The 20,148-nt window shown below is 43.8% G+C and overlaps 1 protein-coding gene and 1 long non-coding RNA gene across 10 annotated transcripts in view; one reads left to right on the top strand and one right to left on the bottom strand.

Annotated features, from left to right (window-relative positions):
• LOC105610458 (uncharacterized) overlaps positions 1 to 16,212 on the bottom strand; it is a 60,706-nt gene extending 44,494 nt beyond the window's left edge. For 3 of the 9 annotated variants that reach the window (XR_001037477.5, XR_009599802.1, XR_009599800.1), the window contains exons 1-3: positions 15,359 to 15,505; positions 14,563 to 14,653; positions 12,564 to 12,723 (exon numbers count right to left, since the gene is read on the bottom strand). This is a non-coding gene — a long non-coding RNA (uncharacterized LOC105610458). Of the gene's footprint in view, positions 1 to 1,038; positions 1,104 to 12,563; positions 12,724 to 14,562; positions 14,654 to 15,358; positions 15,506 to 15,675 lie in introns of those variants that run through there. The other 6 variants (XR_001037476.5, XR_009599803.1, XR_003588682.3 and 3 more) reach the window with 4 other exon arrangements.
• A 484-nt stretch (positions 16,213 to 16,696) lies between these two features.
• PCBP1 (poly(rC) binding protein 1) lies at positions 16,697 to 18,420 on the top strand. The gene has a single exon (XM_004005809.5). The coding sequence runs from the start codon at positions 16,964 to 16,966 to the stop codon at positions 18,032 to 18,034; it is 1,071 nt and encodes a 356-aa protein (XP_004005858.1). The 5' UTR covers positions 16,697 to 16,963; the 3' UTR covers positions 18,035 to 18,420.
• The last annotated feature ends 1,728 nt before the right edge of the window (positions 18,421 to 20,148 follow it).

Below are 20,148 nucleotides of genomic sequence, written 5' to 3'. Positions count from 1 at the left end.
AAACCTACATGTTTTGATTTTTTTAGACTATATTATTATATTGTCTACAAAATTAAAGATCAGTTTTTCAAAAAAAACACGGGAATTCCTGCACCTCTCAATTTTGCTATGAACCTAAAACTGTTTTAAAAAAATAACTCAGTTTTGAAACACTGGAAAAGAGGGAGCCTACAAAGGACATCCTTTACTTCAAATACTAAACTTTCTGTTTCTTCCACCCTCGACTGGCCTTGATGTTTAAATCTTCCGGCTTGCCATCTCTCCATGTCTGAGAAGTTAACACCAAACCCCCTAATTCTATGCTCTAGCCTGAATCCTTGGCCCCAGACCAAGTCTGGCCACAGTTCCCCTAGACTGGGCCAGAACCCCTGGAGGAGGGTGAAATGCCTAAGTCCTGAACAAATATGAGAGAATGAGTGTGAAGACGCCAGCTTCAAAGACAGGAATCAGGTGGCCTTGCTGGCCAGCAGCAATCTCAAAAGGGAAAAAGTACTTGAAGATCTGGAAGCAGCTCTGCAGTGCTGGGGGATGAGGCTGGGGGACAGTCAGACAAAATCAGGGGATGCAGTGTGGGACAAGCTGAAGAGATCGTCAGCCCCACTCATGAAGATACGAAGCGCAGTGAGACAATATGGTGGAAACCACATTCACAGCAAAAGGAAGAGGGGAAGCTGCGTTCTATGAAGGGCCTGGGGCATGGTGGAAGGTTGTCTAGGCATATCTAGAGGAGTCACTGCAGATCAAAGCAGCAACTGCAGGAGGCACAGCATGAAAGGTTAGAAAATTTCTGGAACAGCAGAAAGAGACCAGGGACTTGGCTCCTTCCTGAAAAGAAAGAAGGTTCTACAAATGAGGAGCAAGGACACTGAAATAAAGCCTTTCCTTCATCAATAAACCAAAGGCAGAGAAATCATGACAGATCTCTGGTGATTGTGCTCTTAACCTCCTGAGGATGAAAGACGATATATTTGGTCTACATGTTTTCCTGGCTACCCAAAGAGATGACACTGCCTAGGTCTTACCCAATAGCTGACTCACCGTCAATTAGTCTCTATCACAGCCTGCTGTGCCTCACGCATCACATAGTCACATACTGAACAACTCTGAAAAGAAAACAATCTGGTGTGAGCTGTCAAAGTCCTCTCGGTACCTGACCTCACCCTCTGGGGTAGGTTTCATTTCAAAACTGAAAGGGACTGAAGGGCTGGGGAAATCCAAAGATCAACAGAGCCCAAGAACAGGTGGTTCCCAGGAGAAAAGGGTCCCATGCTGGAATTCAAAACAGAAACCAGACCACTGATAAGGCAGTTAATGATGTCTGTCTCCAAGCCTTCAGATGCCATTTATACATTTCCCAATATTTACAACAGAGAATGACCATGATAATCCTACAGCTGACAACTAAAAATATAGTTCTCCAAATACTCAAAAAACTTCTTGGCTTTATTAAATTTTAGAGCTTTGGGGTATCTCCAATAGCTGGGGTATTGGGGGGATTTCTTAATTCTGCAGTCATTCACATGGGCCACACTGTAATAGTAACGAATTCTATCACCCCCTGTTCTGTCTTCATCTTCTCATGAACCCTTGGAAAAACTCTTGTCCCACTAAAAAATCACCAATCAGTTCATGATGGCTCTCTCACTACAGCAATAGTGAATACAATGAAAGTGTACCTCATTAAAAGAGTCAGTTTATTTTCTTGAGATTCATTTTAACTACCTGAGTGACCCTTAGGTAAGTCACTTAACCTTTCTGGGCTCAGTTTCTTCATCTACAAAGTAAGGGGGTTGGAAACAGACATAAGGAAAGCAATAAAACTTCCCTTAACTGAGAAAAAACTTAGGTTTTTAAGTCTAAAAGGTTCATCAAGTGGCAAGCAGAGTTTCTTTTTTTAAATACCATATCTAAATCTATCATGATAAAACACTAAGCATGAAGAAAAAACTTAACAAACTTTCAAAGACAAGTGGCTATTACTTACAAAGGGAAAAGAATCCTATTGAAACTGGACTTTTAATCTTAGTCACTAGAAATTAGACAATAGAAAGCTATATACTTTGTAGTGTGTGTGCTCAGTTACTCAGTCTTATCCAACCCTTTGCGACCCATTGTACTGTAGCCCACCATGCTCCTTTGCACATGGAATTTTCCAGGCAAGAATACTGCAGTGGCTTGCCACTTCCTACTCCAGGGCATATTCCTGACCCAAAAGTCGAACCCATGTCTCTTGCATCTCCTGCATTGGCAGGCAGATTCCTTACCATTGCACCATCTGGGAAGCCACACTTCGTAGAGACTAGGACTACTATTCAAGAATCTTAAACCTAGCTGACATCATTCACACATGAAGGTACAAGATACACACCCACAAAGTAAATAAATACATGGACCCTGAAAGTGGCATCTAAGCCCCTTTTCTTAAAAAAAAAAAAAAAAATCACTCAAAGTGTCCTAGTCAAATTAATATTTAAGGAACTTCTTCCCTGGCGGTCCAGAGGTTAAGACTCTGTGCTTCCACTGCAGGGGGCACAGATTTGATCCCTGATATAGGAATGCTGCGGAGCGCAGCCGTCCCCCCTCCAATTAATATTTAAAATTGAATCAAAGCTGAGAAAGACAAAGAATACGTGAGACATGTTTCTCCTCCCCCCAAGAAAAACCATTTAATGAAATTTACTAGGTGACTTCAGACAGTGTTTCCAAGTACAAAGAGAAACTGTCCTATTCACAACCCTCCCTGACAGTCGGGTTTGTGAGTTGCTCATCACCTAGTGGCCTGACGAAGTAAATGCAGTTTCATCAAGTGCCCGGATAAACTTCCCGACATTTTGTGATCTCTGGCAGTATATACGGGCACTGCAGTATATACGGGGGCTACAGCCTGATGGCCTAGAGATTCTGAGCAGAGAACTGCAAATCTGCCAGACTCGCAGCGAATTGAACAGATTCAGTTCACTATCCATTTGTTCTCCAAGAATGTGGGAACGGCCCACATTTTGTGCTAACTAATCACAAGAAGTGCAAGGCTGCACTTGCAAACAGTGAGAGAGACAGATCGCTTTTGTGCTGACCAATCTGAACTGCAAGCTTAGATGCTATGAGAAAACTGCAAATATTCCTTATAAATAGGAAGAGTGTCTTCAAACATTCTCACAATTGGATATGGAAGATAAAGGCTATAACCGATGAGAACAGATCGCAATTAGATTTCAATTCAAAACAAGAAATAATTTTCTATCAAAAAGAGCTACTCAACAATATAATGGAAGAAACCATAAACAAAATGAAAAGATGATCTACAGAATGGGAGAAAATATTTGCAAATAACACACTTGACAAGGGCTTTATTGGCAAAATACACAAACAGCTCACACAACTCAGTAACAAAAAATCAAACAACCCAATCAAAAAATGGGCAGACCTAAACAGACATTTGTCCAAAGAAAACATACAGATGGCCAATAGGCACATGAAAAGATGTTCAACACTGCTAATTATTAGAGAAATACTCTTTGCGACCCCATGGACTATACAGTCCATGGAATTCTCCAGGCCAGAATACTGGAGTAAGTAGCCTTTCCCTTCTCCAGGGGATCTTCCCAACCCAGGGATCAAACCCAGGTCTCCCACATTGCAGGTGGATTCTTTACCAGCTGAGCCACAAGGGAAGCCCAAATATTAGAGAAATACAAATCAGAACTACAATGAAGGGACTTCCCTGGTGGTCCAGTGGTTAAGCATCTGCGTTGCTATGCAGGAGATACCAGTTCAATCCCTGGTTGGAGAACTAAAATCCCACATGCCCCAGAGAAACTAAGTCTGTGTGCTACAACTAGAAAGCCTGTGAGCCACGACTACTGAGCCTACACACCACAACCAGAAGAGTCCACACACTGCACCAAACGATCCCACATGACACAACAAAGATCACGTATGCCGCAACTACGACCCAGGGCGGCCAAATAAATAAATGCTTTTACTTAAAAACTACGATGAAGAATTACCTCACATGGGTCAGAATGTGCCATCACTAAAAAGGTCTACAAATAACAAATGCTGGAGAGGGTATGGAGAAAAGGGAAACTTCCTACACTGTGAATGGGAATGTAAATTGGTGCAGCCATAATGGAAACAACTGGAGGTTCCTTAAAAAACTACAGAGTTGCCATATTATTCACCAATCCTACTAGTAGACATATATTCAGAGAAAACTCTAATTCAAAAGTATACAGGCAACTGAGTTCCAGCTGAAGGGAATAAGGTTAAGTAAGAAGGTCTCTATACCATGGCTCATACAAAGCAGACAGCCTGCAAATTCACTTGTGGTAAAGCACTAAGGAACCAACTGGCTACAAAAGCCTCTCACAAAGAGTATGCCCTCTATTGCAAGGGTGAAGAAATCTCATCATTACAGGCCTGGTATTGCAGCACTCCATGAATTAGAATTATCAGAAGTCCACTGAATTCCTGATTCACCAACTTTCCTTCCAGTGTGGGAAGTTGCTCGGGACTTCAAAACAGATTTGCACTTCTAGAGTGCAGCTACTGGTCCTTCGAAAGAGGCAAGTGAAATCTATCTGTGGTCAGCTGTTTTGAAGACACCAACCTGTGTGTTATCCGTGCCAAACATGCAACAATTATGCCAAGTGACATCCAGCTAGCACGCCACATACATGGAAAACATGCTTAAGAATCCACTCTGATGGGAAATATTTCATTCTTTAAAAATATTTTTTTCTCTTCTTCCTATTATTGGAAGTTCTGAACATTAGATTTTTTTTTCCCTATAGGGTCAAAACATACCTAAATATATGTTTGCATATGGAAAAACAGAATACAGAAATCAGGTATTGGCAGTTTTTCCATTTTCATTTGTGTGTGAATTTTTAATACAAATGCAGGGACATAAAGGCATTAAAGCAAGTCAAAATGTTTCAGTGAACAAGTTTCAGCAGTTCAACTTTATAGCAATTATAAATAAACCTGTTAAATTTCTCTGGACAATGAAAAAAATAAAAGATACAGGCACCTCAATGTTCACAGCAGTACTCTGTACAATAGCCAAGACATGGAAACAACCTAAGTGGCCATCAATAGATGCATATATGTAAGCAATATATATACACAATGAAATATTACTCAGTCATTAAAAATAACAAAATAATGCCATTTGCAGCAACATGGATGGACCTGGAGACTATCCTACTAAGTGAAGTCAGAAAGAAAAAAACAAATACCACATGATATCACTTACATGTGGAATCTAAAATGGATACCAACGAATTTATTCACAAAACAAGAACAGACTCACAGACATAGAAAACAAACTTATAGTTACCGAAAGAGAAAACGGGTACAGGAGGGATAAATAAAGAGTTTGGGACTAGCAGACACAAACAACTATATATAAAACAGATAAACAACATGGTCCTACTGTATAGCGTAGGACATACTCAATATCCTGTAATAACTAATGGAAAATTAAAAATATATATATACACACACACATATATATAATTAGATTCCTTGAGAAGTGATGAGCTTCCCAGCAACGGAACTATTCAAAAATAGTTTAAATGATCATATCTGTCATGGGACTATAGAAAGCAATCCTGTAACTGAATGGGAGACTGGAGACAAGGAGACTGACTCTATTACCTCAAAGACCCTTTCCAATGCCAAGAGTCTATCATTCTAAATAAAGCAAATAAATAAAACAAAAACCACTAATAAACAACTAAAGAATTTTTCCTTTGCATTTTTTTTCAAGCTCCGACCAAAAGAAGCCAGTTCAATTTCATGGATGTGGTACCACTTTTCACTTCCGTAAAAGTGGACAAATTATTTAACTCTATTTACCACTCTTATTGTCTATAAATTTAGAACCCAAATAATAGTACCAATCTCATAAGATTACTAAGAAGATTAAATATTACCATACTTTATAAAGCACTTAAAACAATGCCTAACGTAGAAACTGTCTGAAACTAGCAGCAGCTGTGGGGAGTGGGGGTGGGGGTGGAAAGTGAAACCTAAATGTGCTGCTTGTTTTAGTTATCTGCTCCCCACTCTCAACCGAAGAATTCCTGCTTGTTGCTGGCCAGAGGCTAGGTTCCCTTAGCAACCAGCCTTAAAAAAAGGAGCTCCGATCTACCTTCCTCAGAAAGGCAGCTCATTCTTTGCCCTGAAATCTAGCATCTCCATTTGCACGAAGCAAACTCCCTCAAATCTCACAGATACCAATGTGTCAAATCGAGGAGCTGAGCAAGCATTACCCTCCTCACTCCATACGACCGACCACAGAACATCAGAGCTAGAAGGACTATCTCAGAGACCATCCAGAGAGACTCCTTTGTTTAATAAATGCGGACAACAGGCTGAGAAAAGTAAAGTTCTAGATGTGGCAAGCTGACGACAGAGTCAAGACAAGATCCCAGGTCTCTCTATTCTTAGTCTAGTAGTTAAAATTGCCCCATTTTTCAGTAGGACTGGCCCTACTAAGTCCCGCACTACTGATCCATACTACGTACTTTAAACAGGTAAAAGAGGAATAGAAGCAGTAGAGTGTAGAGGTTGGGAGCAGGGGCTCCCAAGCCAGAATGCTTACTCAAATCCCAGCGCTACCACTTACTGTGTGACCTTAAGCAAGTTTCCTAATCTCTCTGCTTCTATAAAATAGGGATAAGGGTTACAGCAAAGATTAGATAAGGCTATTTTAACAGTAAGAATCCACCTGCCAATGAAGGGGACACAGGTTCAATTCCTGGTACAGAAAGATCACACATGCCATGTACAACTAAGCCCAGGAGCCACAATTACTGAGCCTGTGTGCCACAACTACTAAAGCCCACACCCCTAGAGCCTGTGCTCCGAAACAAGAGAAGTCACCACAGTGAGAAGCCCTCACACCCTGACCAAGAGGAGGCCCCACTTGCTCCAGCTACAGAAGGCCCACACAGAGCAGCAGAGATGTAGTACAGCCAAAAATAAGTAAACGTTATTTTTAAAAGTTGTCTGTTTTTAAAAACAAAAACAATATATTGAAGCCTTTGTTTTTAAAAATAAAATCTTCACTACTCTCATTAGAAAAGAAACATATGCTTATTAAGTTTTTCAAAATAAAGCACAGATAAACAGTATTTACTTTTTAAAACAATTGTTCCCTAGGTCCTTCCCCTTTCCTGTCCTCAAAACTAGTATATTATTTAGTCACTTAATCCTCACAAGAAGTAAGATTAGTGTCATTTATCATTATCTCCATTTGACAGGCAGAGAAACTGAGGTTCAGAGAGGTTCACAACCACATAGCTAGTGTCTGGCCAAGGCCTCTGGAGAAGAATTTTCAGACATGCAGGAAAGTAAAGATAGTAAACTCCTTCTCTAATCCTGAGAGGAAGTGGTTACGATAAAAGGCTCCTAGAAGGTACCTAAAAAGAACCAAGACTGATTAATAGGATTTTTAAGAAAGTCTTGCTCTAACAAGGCAAGATCAAAGAGACGTTGTAACCCCAAAAGCCAGTCATGCAGTGAGGTATAATCAACCCTACCCTCCCCAAAACAGTGCAAATTATTGATCAGCCTAACAAAGCAGGCTCTGAAGATAACCATATCACTGCACACCCATTCTTACCACCCCAATTCTAAAATGATATATCATTTTATCCCGCTAGAAAGCACAGTTCAAAATAAGTATTTTTTAGAGTGAGCAATTTGAGGCAGGAACAACGTCTTGTTCATACAGATCTTCCCCTCATTATCTGGTACACAACCTTCTACTAATATTTATTCAATACATTTCTGTTTAAAAATGGATAAATTTATTCATTCAACTGCTATGTGCTAGCTACTGTTCTAGAAGGTGGGAATACAGCAAAGAACAAAAAAAGTGGGTGAAATTTACATTCTGTTCATGGGTGGCAAATATTAAACTATAGAAGAGAGTTCCTAAAAGTGCCTGGCACACAGTAGGTAGCATTCAAAATATCTAAATAATGAATGCATGAACAGTATATCAAACAGAAATAAGTTTCTAAGGAGGAAAACAAAGCAGGAAAGGAAACAAGAAAGGCAGAGAGGAGAGATGGTTTTTACTATAGGTAAGATGGCCAAGGAAAGCTTCATAGATTAGGTGACAGTTGAGCAGGAACCTGAAGGAGGCAAGGGAGGAAGCCATATGACATCCGGAAGAAGTGTTCCAGAAAAAGAAACTACCATGGTCCCACGCCTTGGCTTGCTGGAGCAACTGCAAAGAGACCAGTATGGCCAGAGCACAAGGGGAGAGTGGTAGAAGACAAGTCAGAGCAGCTGGGAGAGGTGATACTGAAGACCCCACGAGACCATGTAGAGCAGTTTAAGGACTTTAGTGTTTATTCTGGGTGGGACTCAGTGGATGGTATTCAGCAGAGGAGTGGCATGATTTGATATACACTTCACAAAATTACTCTGGTCACTGTTAAGATTAGACTGGGGGACCGAGAGCAAAAGGAGGAAGACTATATTCCAATAGTAACAGGGAAGGGGGTGAGAAGTGTTCAAACTCCGGATGTATTTTAAGGTAAAGCTCATAGGACCTGTTGGTCGATTGGATGATGAAAGAAAGAGAAAAAACAGAGTCAAGAGGGATGTCCCTTGTGGTCCAGTAGCTAAGACACCATGCTTACACTGCAGGCGTGTGGGTTCAATCCCTGGTTGGAGAACTAAGATCCTGCATGCCATGTGACACAGCTCCCCCAAAAAGGGGGGGAAAAAAGAATAGAGTCAAGGAAGAGTCCTCTATAAAACTGAAACTGAGGTGAGGAGAAACTGACATAGGTACAGGTTTGAGAAGAGAAGTTCCAGGGTTAATGTTTTGAATACGCTAAGTTAAAGAAGGACTTCCCTGGTGGCTCAGACAGTAAAGTGTCTAGCTACAATGTGGTAGACCCAGGTTCAATCACTGGGTTGGGAAGATCCCTTGGAGAAGGAAATGGCAACCCACTCCAGTGTTCTTGCCTGGAGAATCCCATGGATGGAGGAGCCTGGTGGGCTACAGTCCATGGGGTGGCAAAGAGTCGGACACTACTGAGCGACTTCACTTCAAGTTCAAGAAGCTGTTATCCTGTAGGCAGCTGACATTAGACTCTTTGAGTTCACAGAAAGATATTCAAGCTAGTAATATATACTTTATAATTCTCAAGGTATAAATGGTATTTAAATTCCTAAAAGAGAGAACCTAGGAAATGAGTGTATACAGAGGAGGGATCCAAGGAGTGATGTGAGTACTTCATCATTGGAGGCTGATGAGATGAGAAGAAATCAGCCCAAAAGTGTGTGAATGTGTGTGTGGTGGGGGGGGGGGGGGGGCGATGTTGCATAGGAATTTGAGAAGGGGCTAGAGAGGTAGAAAGAGAACCAAGGGAGTGGCATCCTAAGAGCAAAATGAAACTAGTGAGGAAGGAGGGTCAAACACTGCTGAGAGATTAAGAGAACTGAGAAATGACCACGGACATACGTACTATATTCTAAGCATTCTTCTCTAAACCACGCATAACACGTTTTGTTTTTTTTTCTTTTAATCTACGTTAAATCCCAGTATTGTGCAATGAATTCACATAAGGTTTCTATTTAATGCAGCTTTATCCACATCTCAAAAAACTCTTATATGCTCTTAGTATGGACACCACACACTTTACACAGTGAATAATGGTGAATAAATGTTTTATCTGGTTGAAGTAACTGTCTCTCTGAAACAATGTCCTTAACCAAGTCTTGCTTGTGCTCAGTAGGTGTTATCAGACAAATGAGCTACTCAAACAAATTTCTTTTGTTCTGCCATAAGTAGCAATTATTCCTGAACTCATTTCTCTACTTTCTACCCCAAACATCCTAAGCAGCTAAACAAAGACCCTAAATGTCCACACACTCCCCTTTAAAAACAAAAGAAAACAGAAATCCAAAAGCTGGATGAGAAAGGGATATGCTGTCCATTGCAGCTGCTTTCTTTTACTGTACAGAGTTAATCATTATTTGCTAATTCAAAAGCTCTGCTTTACCTACATTTTGTCCTTAAAATCTCTAGATAGGAAATGTGACTTCTAGTGTCTTCATCTTAAAAGAGAATTATTACTACAAAATAAAAATTTTTAACTGTGCTCTATGAACATAGACAAGTCTCAATATCTACATTTCTGAAACAGCAGAACAATAATTACCACAAACTGAATCATGCAAATATCTTTCATGTCTCCGTGAAATGGTTACACTTCTGAATGGACTGAGCTCTATGCCTTTGGGCTCTTGCTCCGTCTGCCTGGAATACCATTCCCTGCCCTTCACTATGCAATTTACCAACTTGGGACTCAGAGTGAATGACAACTTCTCCAAGCTGCCTTCCCAAATTCCCTCTCCAAGGCTTGAATCAAGGGCCTCCTCTGAACATCATAGCTTGGTAAGCACCAAAGCTTACTCATATCCCAATACTTTAAGACATTACACTGTGAATCTGTTTACTCATCTGTCTACCTCTTCAAACCATAAACATCCTGAGGGCAGGGACAATATCTCATTCATTTCTATAGCCTCAGTGTTTGGGACATATCAAGCAATCAGTAAGTATCTGCCTAATGAAAGAACATGAAATTTTACCTCAAATACATTACATGATTTTGTAGCACGTTTCCTTAGTAACCCAGGTGAACTGAGGCTAATGTTAAAATTACTGGCACCTATATGGTGCAGCAGCCCTACTCCTGGGCATATAACTGGACAAAAGTGTGAAAAGAGACACATACATCCCTAACTTCTCAGCAGTGCTATTCACAATAGCCAAAACATGGAATCAACCTACATGTCCACTGACAGCTGAATGGATAAAGAACAGGTGGTACACATATACAATGGAATATTACTCAGCCATAAAGCAGAATGAAATAATGCCATTTGCAACATGGATGGACTTAAGAGATTATCATACAAGTGAGGTAAGTCAGAAGGAGAGACACAAACACAATATGACATCACTTATATGTGGAATTTAAAATATGACAAAAATAAACCTATCTACAAACAGAAACAGACTCACAGGCACAGTAGACAGACTTGTGGTTGTCAAGAGGGAGGCAGGGTAGGCGAGAGATGAATTAAAGAGTTTGGGGTTCACAGATGCAAACTATTATATACAGAATGGATAAACAAGGTCCTACTATATAGCCCGGGAACTATATTCAATATCCAGTGATGAGCCATAATAGAAAAGAAAAGAATAAAAAAAATACCACACACATATATATATAACACTTTCTTACTGACACAGCATTGTAAATCAACTGTATTTCAATAAAATAATATAAAATATAAAATTACCTCATCTAATCACATTCCCAACTGATAGCAGCAACAAAGTAACTTCCCCTACCTGACACTAGAAATAGAGAATAAGAAAAGATCAACTGTTGAAGAGTTATACTAGCTGCTCTTCCTTGATTTGTCCCACACCACAGGAGAGGTTAACAGACCTCTGGATCGCTCTTCTCACCTCCTTTCCACTGATTCTGTATCCTTCTCTTTTCTCTGCCCTATTCTTTTCTCTCTTTCTTTCTCCTACCTTTTTTTCCTTCCTCATATCCTACACTTCCTATTTGCATTCGTTCTCATTTCCCCTTTAACTTTTCTCTGCACTCTGTTCTCCAGGCTGCATTTCGGTTAGAGTGACCCTGGGGAATCCTTGGGCAATGTTTTGTCCAATTGGAAGAACTTAGGCCAATTCTGGTCACTTCTGTAAATCTGCACACTGACAAGATTTCTCCTATTTCTGAGGAAACCAAGCACTGATTCCCTAACACCAATGTAGGATTACCGGCATATGAGGTCAAATTGTTACTACCCACAGTGGGTAAGACAAGTTTCTAAACTGGACTGTATAGTATCCTGAAAAGTAACGAGAAAGGCCTTCTTAATTTACAGTAATTTTAAATAAAAGAGAAACAGAAAGCTAAATATGAAGGAGAAAGAGAAAAAGAAGCCATGTTTTGGGGGAAAATGCTGTGGGTTGACAGGGCAAATATTAAAAGCTACAGAATGGCTGCTGGGCCAGGAAGGTTGGGGAGAGGGGAAAAAAAAGTGGTCCCTGCCCCAAGAGAACTTAAGTCTTATTCCCACCACTTCCCAAATCCACAAATGTAAACATTAGAGAACCAGAGAGAGGAGAGTCTCTTGAACCAAAAGTGTCAGGAACCTAACATAAACAAATTGGATGTTCTGGGACAGAAAAATAATGACTGGATAGAAAACATTTTGAATTTGACAAAGTTATCCCATGTGTTAAAGTCAGTGACACAGTATGAGAAGCCAAGAAAAGGAATAATCCACAATTATTCAGTCAAGATCCCCAGGTGAGGTCCTAACAAGCTGTGTAACCTTGGGCAAGTCGCTTGACTACTGTGATCCAAAGATGGGTCTTTCACTGGCAAAAGTGACTGTGATGATTAAATAACACTTTGAAAAGTTTTATATAACGTATCTATGTGAGGTCAAAGGAAGTAAAAATTCTATGTTTCAATTTCCAAAGCGAAAGCCTGACTCACCTTGCCAACCTTGTTAAACCCTTTAACCAATCTGGAAGAGTCATGTGAGGCTCCAAGGGTGGGGTGGTGACTATTTAGTCAGTTACTCTGTATCTCAGTGGCTTCATCTGTAAAATGGGAGGTGTGGAATTCATTCACATATCCACAAGATAGTGCAGGTCTGAGGAAGAAAGTGGAGAATTTATTGTACATGAGTAAAACATTTACACAACCCTCCCTCCCAGGAATAAATAACCCAGATCATCTAGACAGAAGGGGCCTTAGAGAGCATTTACTCTCCTGTTTTATAGACGGGAAAACTGAGGCTCAGATAAATGAACTTGATTATAGAAGTCTAAAAGCTAGCCAGTGGCAGAGCTGGAGCTAGGGGCCAGAGCCACCAATTCCCATGTCCAGTGCCCTCTTTGCCTGATCTCAGGGTCACGTAAAACACCTGAGGCCCTTACAACACATTACCAACAGCAAGACGCTACAATTTCATCAACAGCGAAATGTGGCCTACCCAAGGGAAGGGCTATAAGACTCTGAACAGGTTGGTGCTGAGAGCTGGGAAAGGGAAGGCTTTGTTGGGAAGGTGATTAAAGTCCCAGACATATTCAGACATAAAGAGATTAAATAAATACATCTGGAAGAAAACGTTTATGACTTTCCTGGTGGCTCAGACGGTAATGCGTCTGCCTACAATGCAGGAGACCTGGGTTCAATCCCTGAGTCGCAAAGATCTCCTGGAGAAGAAAATGGCAACCAACTCCAGTATTCTTGCCTGGAAAATCCCATGGACAGAGGAACCTGGTAGGCTACAGTCCATGGGGTCACAAAGAGTCGGACATGACTGAGCAATTTCACTATGCAGTCTTGGGAAGAAAGACCCAGTGAATAAAATTTTCTTTAGGGAAAAGAAACAGGTGGCAGAGGACCAGAATGCTTTGAATCACGTTAGGTTTTTTTTTTTTTTTTTAGGATAATTCTTGATTATAATTACTTTGTAAATTGTAATTTACTCCTTTTGTTGTCTCCTAAGTTTTAACAAGGTTTTCACCTCTTTAGTTTGACGTGCATCTCCTTCTTTAAAAAGTAGAGAACAGAAATTACCAAAGTACACTGCATGTAGTATGAGTAAGTAGTTTTTGCAATATTTTCATTTCTTCATGTAAGTGTGTATATGTTTCAGTTATTATGTAAAACATATTTTTCATAGTGGTTTGCTTTTAAAAATGTTAAGAACCACTGAAATAACAAAATAAAAGTTCAAATAGTGCCCGGCACACAGTAAGCACTTAGTGCTATGACTGTCATTGTTACTGTTATGTGCCTATCTATTAAAGCTGTCTGTGGGACTCTCTAGGGTAATGTGAAGGCCCTTTGGAGAGTCTAATACACAAGATCAGTGTAAGTGAAAAGAAGTAAAAAGCCCTTCTCTCCACCAATACAACACAGCCCTATTTAGGCACATATTTGTTGCTTGGTCCACAAGTTGTTACAATGAACTGAAAAGTCCACAGACCGCAATTTATCTAACACTGTCACGCTCAGTCAGTATCTGTGAAGAAATGGAGGCCTGGCGCCAGAGTTAAGTTTATTTATTTTCACCTGGGTGGAGGTTGGGGTGGGGAAGGAGGAAGTCATGCCCATGTGTAGCTGAAGGAAGCAAATGAGTCATACAGAGAAACTGCTCCCACAGAGCCAGGTAAGTTCAAATGTGCCACAGAGCAGGCCGGACTGACAAATACTTGAGCCTTCATGCAGGGCTGAATCACTTCCTTCTCTCTAGCCTCATCCAGACACATTTAAAAAAAGAAAAAAAAAGGCATCTGAGCCCCTTACAGGCATAGCTCACACCAGGGAAAACTGGGAATTCCCAAACAGATACATACAGGGGATGACTATGCATCAAGAAGTTACCTGAGGAATTCCTTTAAATGACAAGATCACCTAAACGTCCAAATAGTATTTAAACTCTAAAACCCTGACTTAGAGAAAAATTTGAAAATGTGCTCACCAATAAGCTTATCAGAAGGTCTGGAATCCATCCTGGATACTGTGTGACCTTCAATTAGTCACTTCATCTCTCTGGGCCTAAATGAATTCATCTGTTAAAAAAAAGAGAGAACACGTACTTCAGAGACTCATCGTAAAAATTACAAACAGTATGCAGCAAAACTGTTAGCGGAGGATCTAGCACTGGTAAATGCGCAAGGAATGTCCTTCCCTTCTAGTCTACAAGTTAACGGTTGAGGTAAACTGAGGTTCACTGGCCAAGCCGGCCTATGAAAAAGGTCATAGGTAACCTAGACGCTTCATGGAAATTGCTTTTAAAAAAGGAATTTTATAATACCATTTTTTTCTCTCTCCAGCACAACAGCCTATCTTATAAGTCTGGGAAAGCAGTAATTTCTCATCTCATTCCTTAGTGATTGCTAAATGTTTTGGTACTGTGCCCCCACTTATCCATTCATTATTAAACATAACGAGCTAGGGACTGGATAGGATGCCTACTTTCTACAATTAATCGCGGTCCTGTTGCAAATTAATGAGATATGTATTAAAATTCGCCCGCTGATGGAACCTCCCTGGTGGTCCAGTGGCTAAGACTCTGCTCATAATGTAGGGGGCCCCAGGTTCCAGCCCTGGTCAGGGCAATGAGTCCACATGCTGCAACTAAAAGATCCTGTACGCTGCAATGAAGACTGAAGATCCCACATGGCGCAATTACGACCTGGCGCGCCCAAATAAGTATTAAGAAACAAAAAAATTCCCCGCTGAGGTTGGGACCAGGCTACGCGGTTTCAACCTACTCTGGTCACAGCACTCGTTGCGCGGAGAAGGCCCCATACCGTGGGTGGGGTGGGAGAGGGGCGCATTCTAAAGTTTTCAGGGCGACCCCAATTTCTCGTTGGCGACGAATCCAGGACACGTGTCGCCATTTTGTGTTCAGCAAATATGGCGGCCACCCCCGCGGGGAAGGGGGCGGGGGACTGAGGGACCGCCACGTTAGCCGCTTTCCCTAAGGGATCCTAAAGCACACAGCGCACTCGGCCTGTTCTGTCAGGCTCAACCGAAGGAAAAGGGAACCGGCAGAAATCACAACTGGCGCACCAACGGCCCCAGCGACCTTTTATTAGCGGGCGGGCCGCTCGGCTCCACACCCTCAGGAAAGGTCCTCCAAGATGGCGGGCCCAGCTGGGGGCCGCCCCCGGACAGCGCGGGCGCGATGGCTGCGCTGAGCAGGGAAGGTGCCGAAAAGCAGCAGCGGGAGCGTAACCCTCGCGGGGGAAACCGCAGGAACCCCCCCAAGAGCCCGGATAAATGCACGCCATTGTCTTAAACGTGTGACGAGGCGGCAGCGACTAAAACGACACCAGCGTAGGAGGTGGGGTTTCTGCGGGCTTAACGAAGAGTTGCAAAATGCAGACAAAGCATTATGTAAATGGACGCCATTCTCTTTATGGCCCCGTTTCTAGCACTTCCCAGAAACCATCAGCACAGCCGCGACTCTGATGGCAGCGGCGCGGGATGATTTTAGTCTTTCTCCCCACCGGCTGCCGCCACAGGGCCGGGGCGGGGGTGGGGACTGGTGCGGGGCGCCCGGACGCTGAGGACGAAGGGGCCCCACGTGCCCGTCCAAGCGGGCGCCCGCCCCACAGGCTTCGTCTCGCCTCCCCTCCCCCCCGGAAGACCGCGGCTGCCCCTCCCGTCCTCCCCACACCCTTGCGCATGCGCTCTGATCTCCTCACGCGCACGTTTTAAACCCGCGGCGTCCTAGCAGCCGCCTGCAGTTACGGCTAGGGCTGCCCGTGTCGCTCCTCACTCAAACCGCTTTTGTACGGCGGGAAATAATGTGTCGCTCCCAAGCACAACACTGCCATTTCCAAACGTCTGCCGGCGCCTTCTGGGGTTAATAAAATACGTGTTCGTCTTAAAATTTTGCCGGAACCACAGCTTCTGCCCAGCGGTGCTTTATTTTCAATGCTAGCCTATTTAGAGAGTTTTTGAAAAACTACTCTATTGGGGTTGGCGCAATCTTGTGACCTAAAAAGGATGGGTCCTCATTTTTTTTTCAAGGGGTCCTGCGCAGCAAGCACTTCCGGGGTCAGAGGGTACGCGGGGTTGAAAGCGGGCTTCCCGCCCCGCCCAGACCGCCGAGGCTGCCGCCGGAGTCGCCACCGCCGCGCCCTCGCCCACCCGCCCGCCCGCCGCTCCCGGCCCCGCTCGCCCCCTCCGCCGCCGCCGCCCGCCCCTGCGACGACGCCGCGGCCTCCCGCCCGCGCCCGCTCGCTCCCGCGGCCCTCGCTCGCCTCGCGCCGGCAGTTTTGGGCCTACACCTCCCCTCCCCCCGCCAGCCACCAAAGACTTGACCACGTAACGAGCCCAACTCCCCCGAACGCCGCCCGCCGCTCGCCATGGATGCCGGTGTGACTGAAAGTGGACTAAATGTGACTCTCACCATTCGGCTGCTTATGCACGGAAAGGAAGTAGGAAGCATCATTGGGAAGAAAGGGGAGTCGGTTAAGAGGATCCGCGAGGAGAGTGGCGCGCGGATCAACATCTCGGAGGGGAATTGCCCGGAGAGAATCATCACTCTGACCGGCCCCACCAATGCCATCTTTAAGGCCTTCGCTATGATCATCGACAAGCTGGAAGAAGATATCAACAGCTCCATGACCAACAGCACGGCGGCCAGCAGGCCCCCGGTCACCCTGAGGCTGGTGGTGCCGGCCACCCAGTGCGGCTCCCTGATTGGGAAAGGCGGGTGTAAGATCAAAGAGATCCGCGAGAGTACCGGGGCCCAGGTCCAGGTGGCGGGGGATATGCTGCCCAACTCCACCGAGCGGGCCATCACCATTGCTGGCGTGCCGCAGTCTGTCACCGAGTGTGTCAAGCAGATCTGCCTGGTCATGCTGGAGACGCTCTCCCAGTCTCCGCAAGGGAGAGTCATGACCATTCCGTACCAGCCCATGCCGGCCAGCTCTCCAGTCATCTGCGCGGGCGGCCAAGATCGGTGCAGCGACGCTGCGGGCTACCCCCACGCCACTCATGACCTGGAGGGACCACCTCTAGATGCCTACTCGATTCAAGGACAACACACCATTTCTCCGCTCGATCTGGCCAAGCTGAACCAGGTGGCAAGACAACAGTCTCACTTTGCCATGATGCACGGCGGGACCGGATTCGCCGGAATTGACTCCAGCTCTCCAGAGGTGAAAGGCTATTGGGCAAGTTTGGATGCATCTACTCAAACCACCCATGAACTCACCATTCCAAATAACTTAATTGGCTGCATAATCGGGCGCCAAGGCGCCAACATTAATGAGATCCGCCAGATGTCCGGGGCCCAGATCAAAATTGCCAACCCAGTGGAAGGCTCTTCTGGTAGGCAGGTTACTATCACTGGTTCTGCTGCCAGTATTAGTCTGGCCCAATATCTAATCAATGCCAGGCTTTCTTCTGAGAAGGGCATGGGGTGCAGCTAGAACAGTGTAGGTTCTCTCATAACCCTTTCTGCTGTTTTCCCATGATCCAACTGTGTAATTTCTGGTCAGTGATTCCAGGTTTTAAATAATTTGTAAGTGTTCAGTTTCTCCACAACTTTATCATCCGCTAAGAATTTAAAAATCACATTCTCTGTTCAGCTGTTAATGCTGGGATCCATATTTAGTTTTATAAGCTTTTCCCTGTTTTTAGTTTTGTTTTGGGTTTTTGGCTCATGAATTTTATTTCTGTTTGTCGATAAGAAATGTAAGAGTGGAATGTTAATAAATTTCAGTTTAGTTCTGTAATGTCAAGAATTTAAGAATTAAAAAATGGATTGGTTAAAAAATGCTTCATATTTGAAAAAGCTGGGAACTGCTATCTTAAACTCTTTGTTGGTGCCTTTTTTTTCCTCCCCTTTTAGCGTTAGGCCTTTGTAGGAAGAAAGGTGGGCCCGTTCCTGGTATTTTCTCCAGCCCTTTTCATCTTGTTGGTAAGATTCCATTCCCTCTCATCCCAACAAAGGAACCCGGCAGGCTGGGCCTGCTTTGGGGTGTTTGCAGAGATGGAAGGCTCTCTTGGAGAGTGACATCCCTCCAGCTAGGTTCCAGAGAGAGGCCTCTGCACATTTCTCTGGTAGAGAAAACATGAGGGTTTTCTCAGATTGGAAGAGTATGCCCATTCTGTAGGACCTCTGATGAATGGTAGTGTGTCCTCTAGTCCAGCCGGCCCCAGCCCCACCCCCAATCCCATGTGCAAAACTCTTAGCCAGGAACAAAAAAATGTTCTGAGGTGGGAGGAGCCTGGGGGGCCCAGAGAAGAGGTGGGGGAGGGAAGGGCTGGCTGGGGGTGAAGGGAGGGGCTGAGGGGGAGGGAAGGGAAGGGGGCTAGGGTGGGTCTAAGGGCTGGGGGAGAGGGTAGGTGCTGCAGGGTGGTGGTAGGCATAGAGGGTGGTGTTTGGGCAGCAGGACTGAAGGGGGATGGTACCAGCGGGGCGCACGTGTCGAGCATAGCACCTGTGGCAAGTAGCCTGTCAGAGGATGTCACACCTGCCAAGTGGTGTATCCAGAAACAAAGGAGGCCCAGCTTATAATTCTTCAACTGTGTGCAATGTTTAGAGAAATCATTGTACCAGGAAATAATTCTGCCTAAATGGGGCAGTCCACACTGGCAGGAATGTAGGCTGATCCGTTGACAACCGCCGAAGAATGACTTTAATGTTAAAAATGCAGATTCCTGGGTCCCACCCCAAATCTCATCAGAAGACCGCATTTTTAACAAGACTCGGAAAGGTTCGGAATTAGTGCCGCTAATTCTCTTCACCGGGGGAGAAGGAAGATTTTGCTGTAAAGGCCTAGCAGCCTCCTGTCAGCCAGTATATCTAGGCTGAACCTGATGAGGAAATTTTTCTACTAGTAGGCAAAAACACACAAGAAACAGATTAGGAAAACACAATTAGGTGCCAAAGTGTGTAGTTCAAACCAGGCAATGTGGGAGATCACAGAAAAATCCCTGTGGGAGGGGAGTATTAGCCACCATAAATACCTGTTGAGGTTTCTTCTCTGCAGGGCATCTTTTTTCAGAGGTACAGACCTAGTTCCCAGGGTCCCTCGAGGTAAGATTGGGGTCTATTATGTACTTCACAGTAGAGTGAAGTCAGGCAGGTGGTCACAAGGAGCACAAATCCTGGAGTCAAACCTGAATTTAAATTTGCATTTTGCCACTGTGGCCATGAGCAAATTACTTAAGCTCTGTATAAGATGGAGCTGTTGAAATCAGCGTCTCCTGGGTTTGGGGTTGGGGGGAGGGTGGGGCAAGCATGTGTAAAACAGAACAGTGCTTACAAGACAGTAAACTTCAACATACATTGTGAAAAGCCAAAGGCCCTATGGGCCGAGAAATACTGAAAGAAAGCAATGTTTACTAAATGATAAGCTGAGAGAAGGTAGTTGTCTTGGGCCAGGATAAGTTAGGGAGACCCTAGCGAAGACCCAGAAATGGGTTCAATGTCTTCTAGAAATAATGAGCTCTTGTCTGTGTAGAATAGGAGGGGATAATTAGGTTGGACCCTGAGACACCAAGCTAAATGGTTTGTGAGATGTCCCTGAAACTTGCT

Source organism: Ovis aries, chromosome 3, assembly GCF_016772045.2.
Source record: "Ovis aries strain OAR_USU_Benz2616 breed Rambouillet chromosome 3, ARS-UI_Ramb_v3.0, whole genome shotgun sequence".
In the NCBI taxonomy this organism is placed as follows: domain Eukaryota; kingdom Metazoa; phylum Chordata; class Mammalia; order Artiodactyla; family Bovidae; genus Ovis; species Ovis aries.
The sequence above is the reverse complement of the archived record's forward strand: the minus strand, read 5'-3'. Positions and strand labels throughout refer to the sequence as shown.

Excerpts from the sequence above, each read along its gene's own strand:
- PCBP1 (XM_004005809.5), top strand. The coding sequence starts at position 16,964 with ATGGATGCCGGTGTGACTGAAAGTGGACTAAATGTGACTCTCACCATT.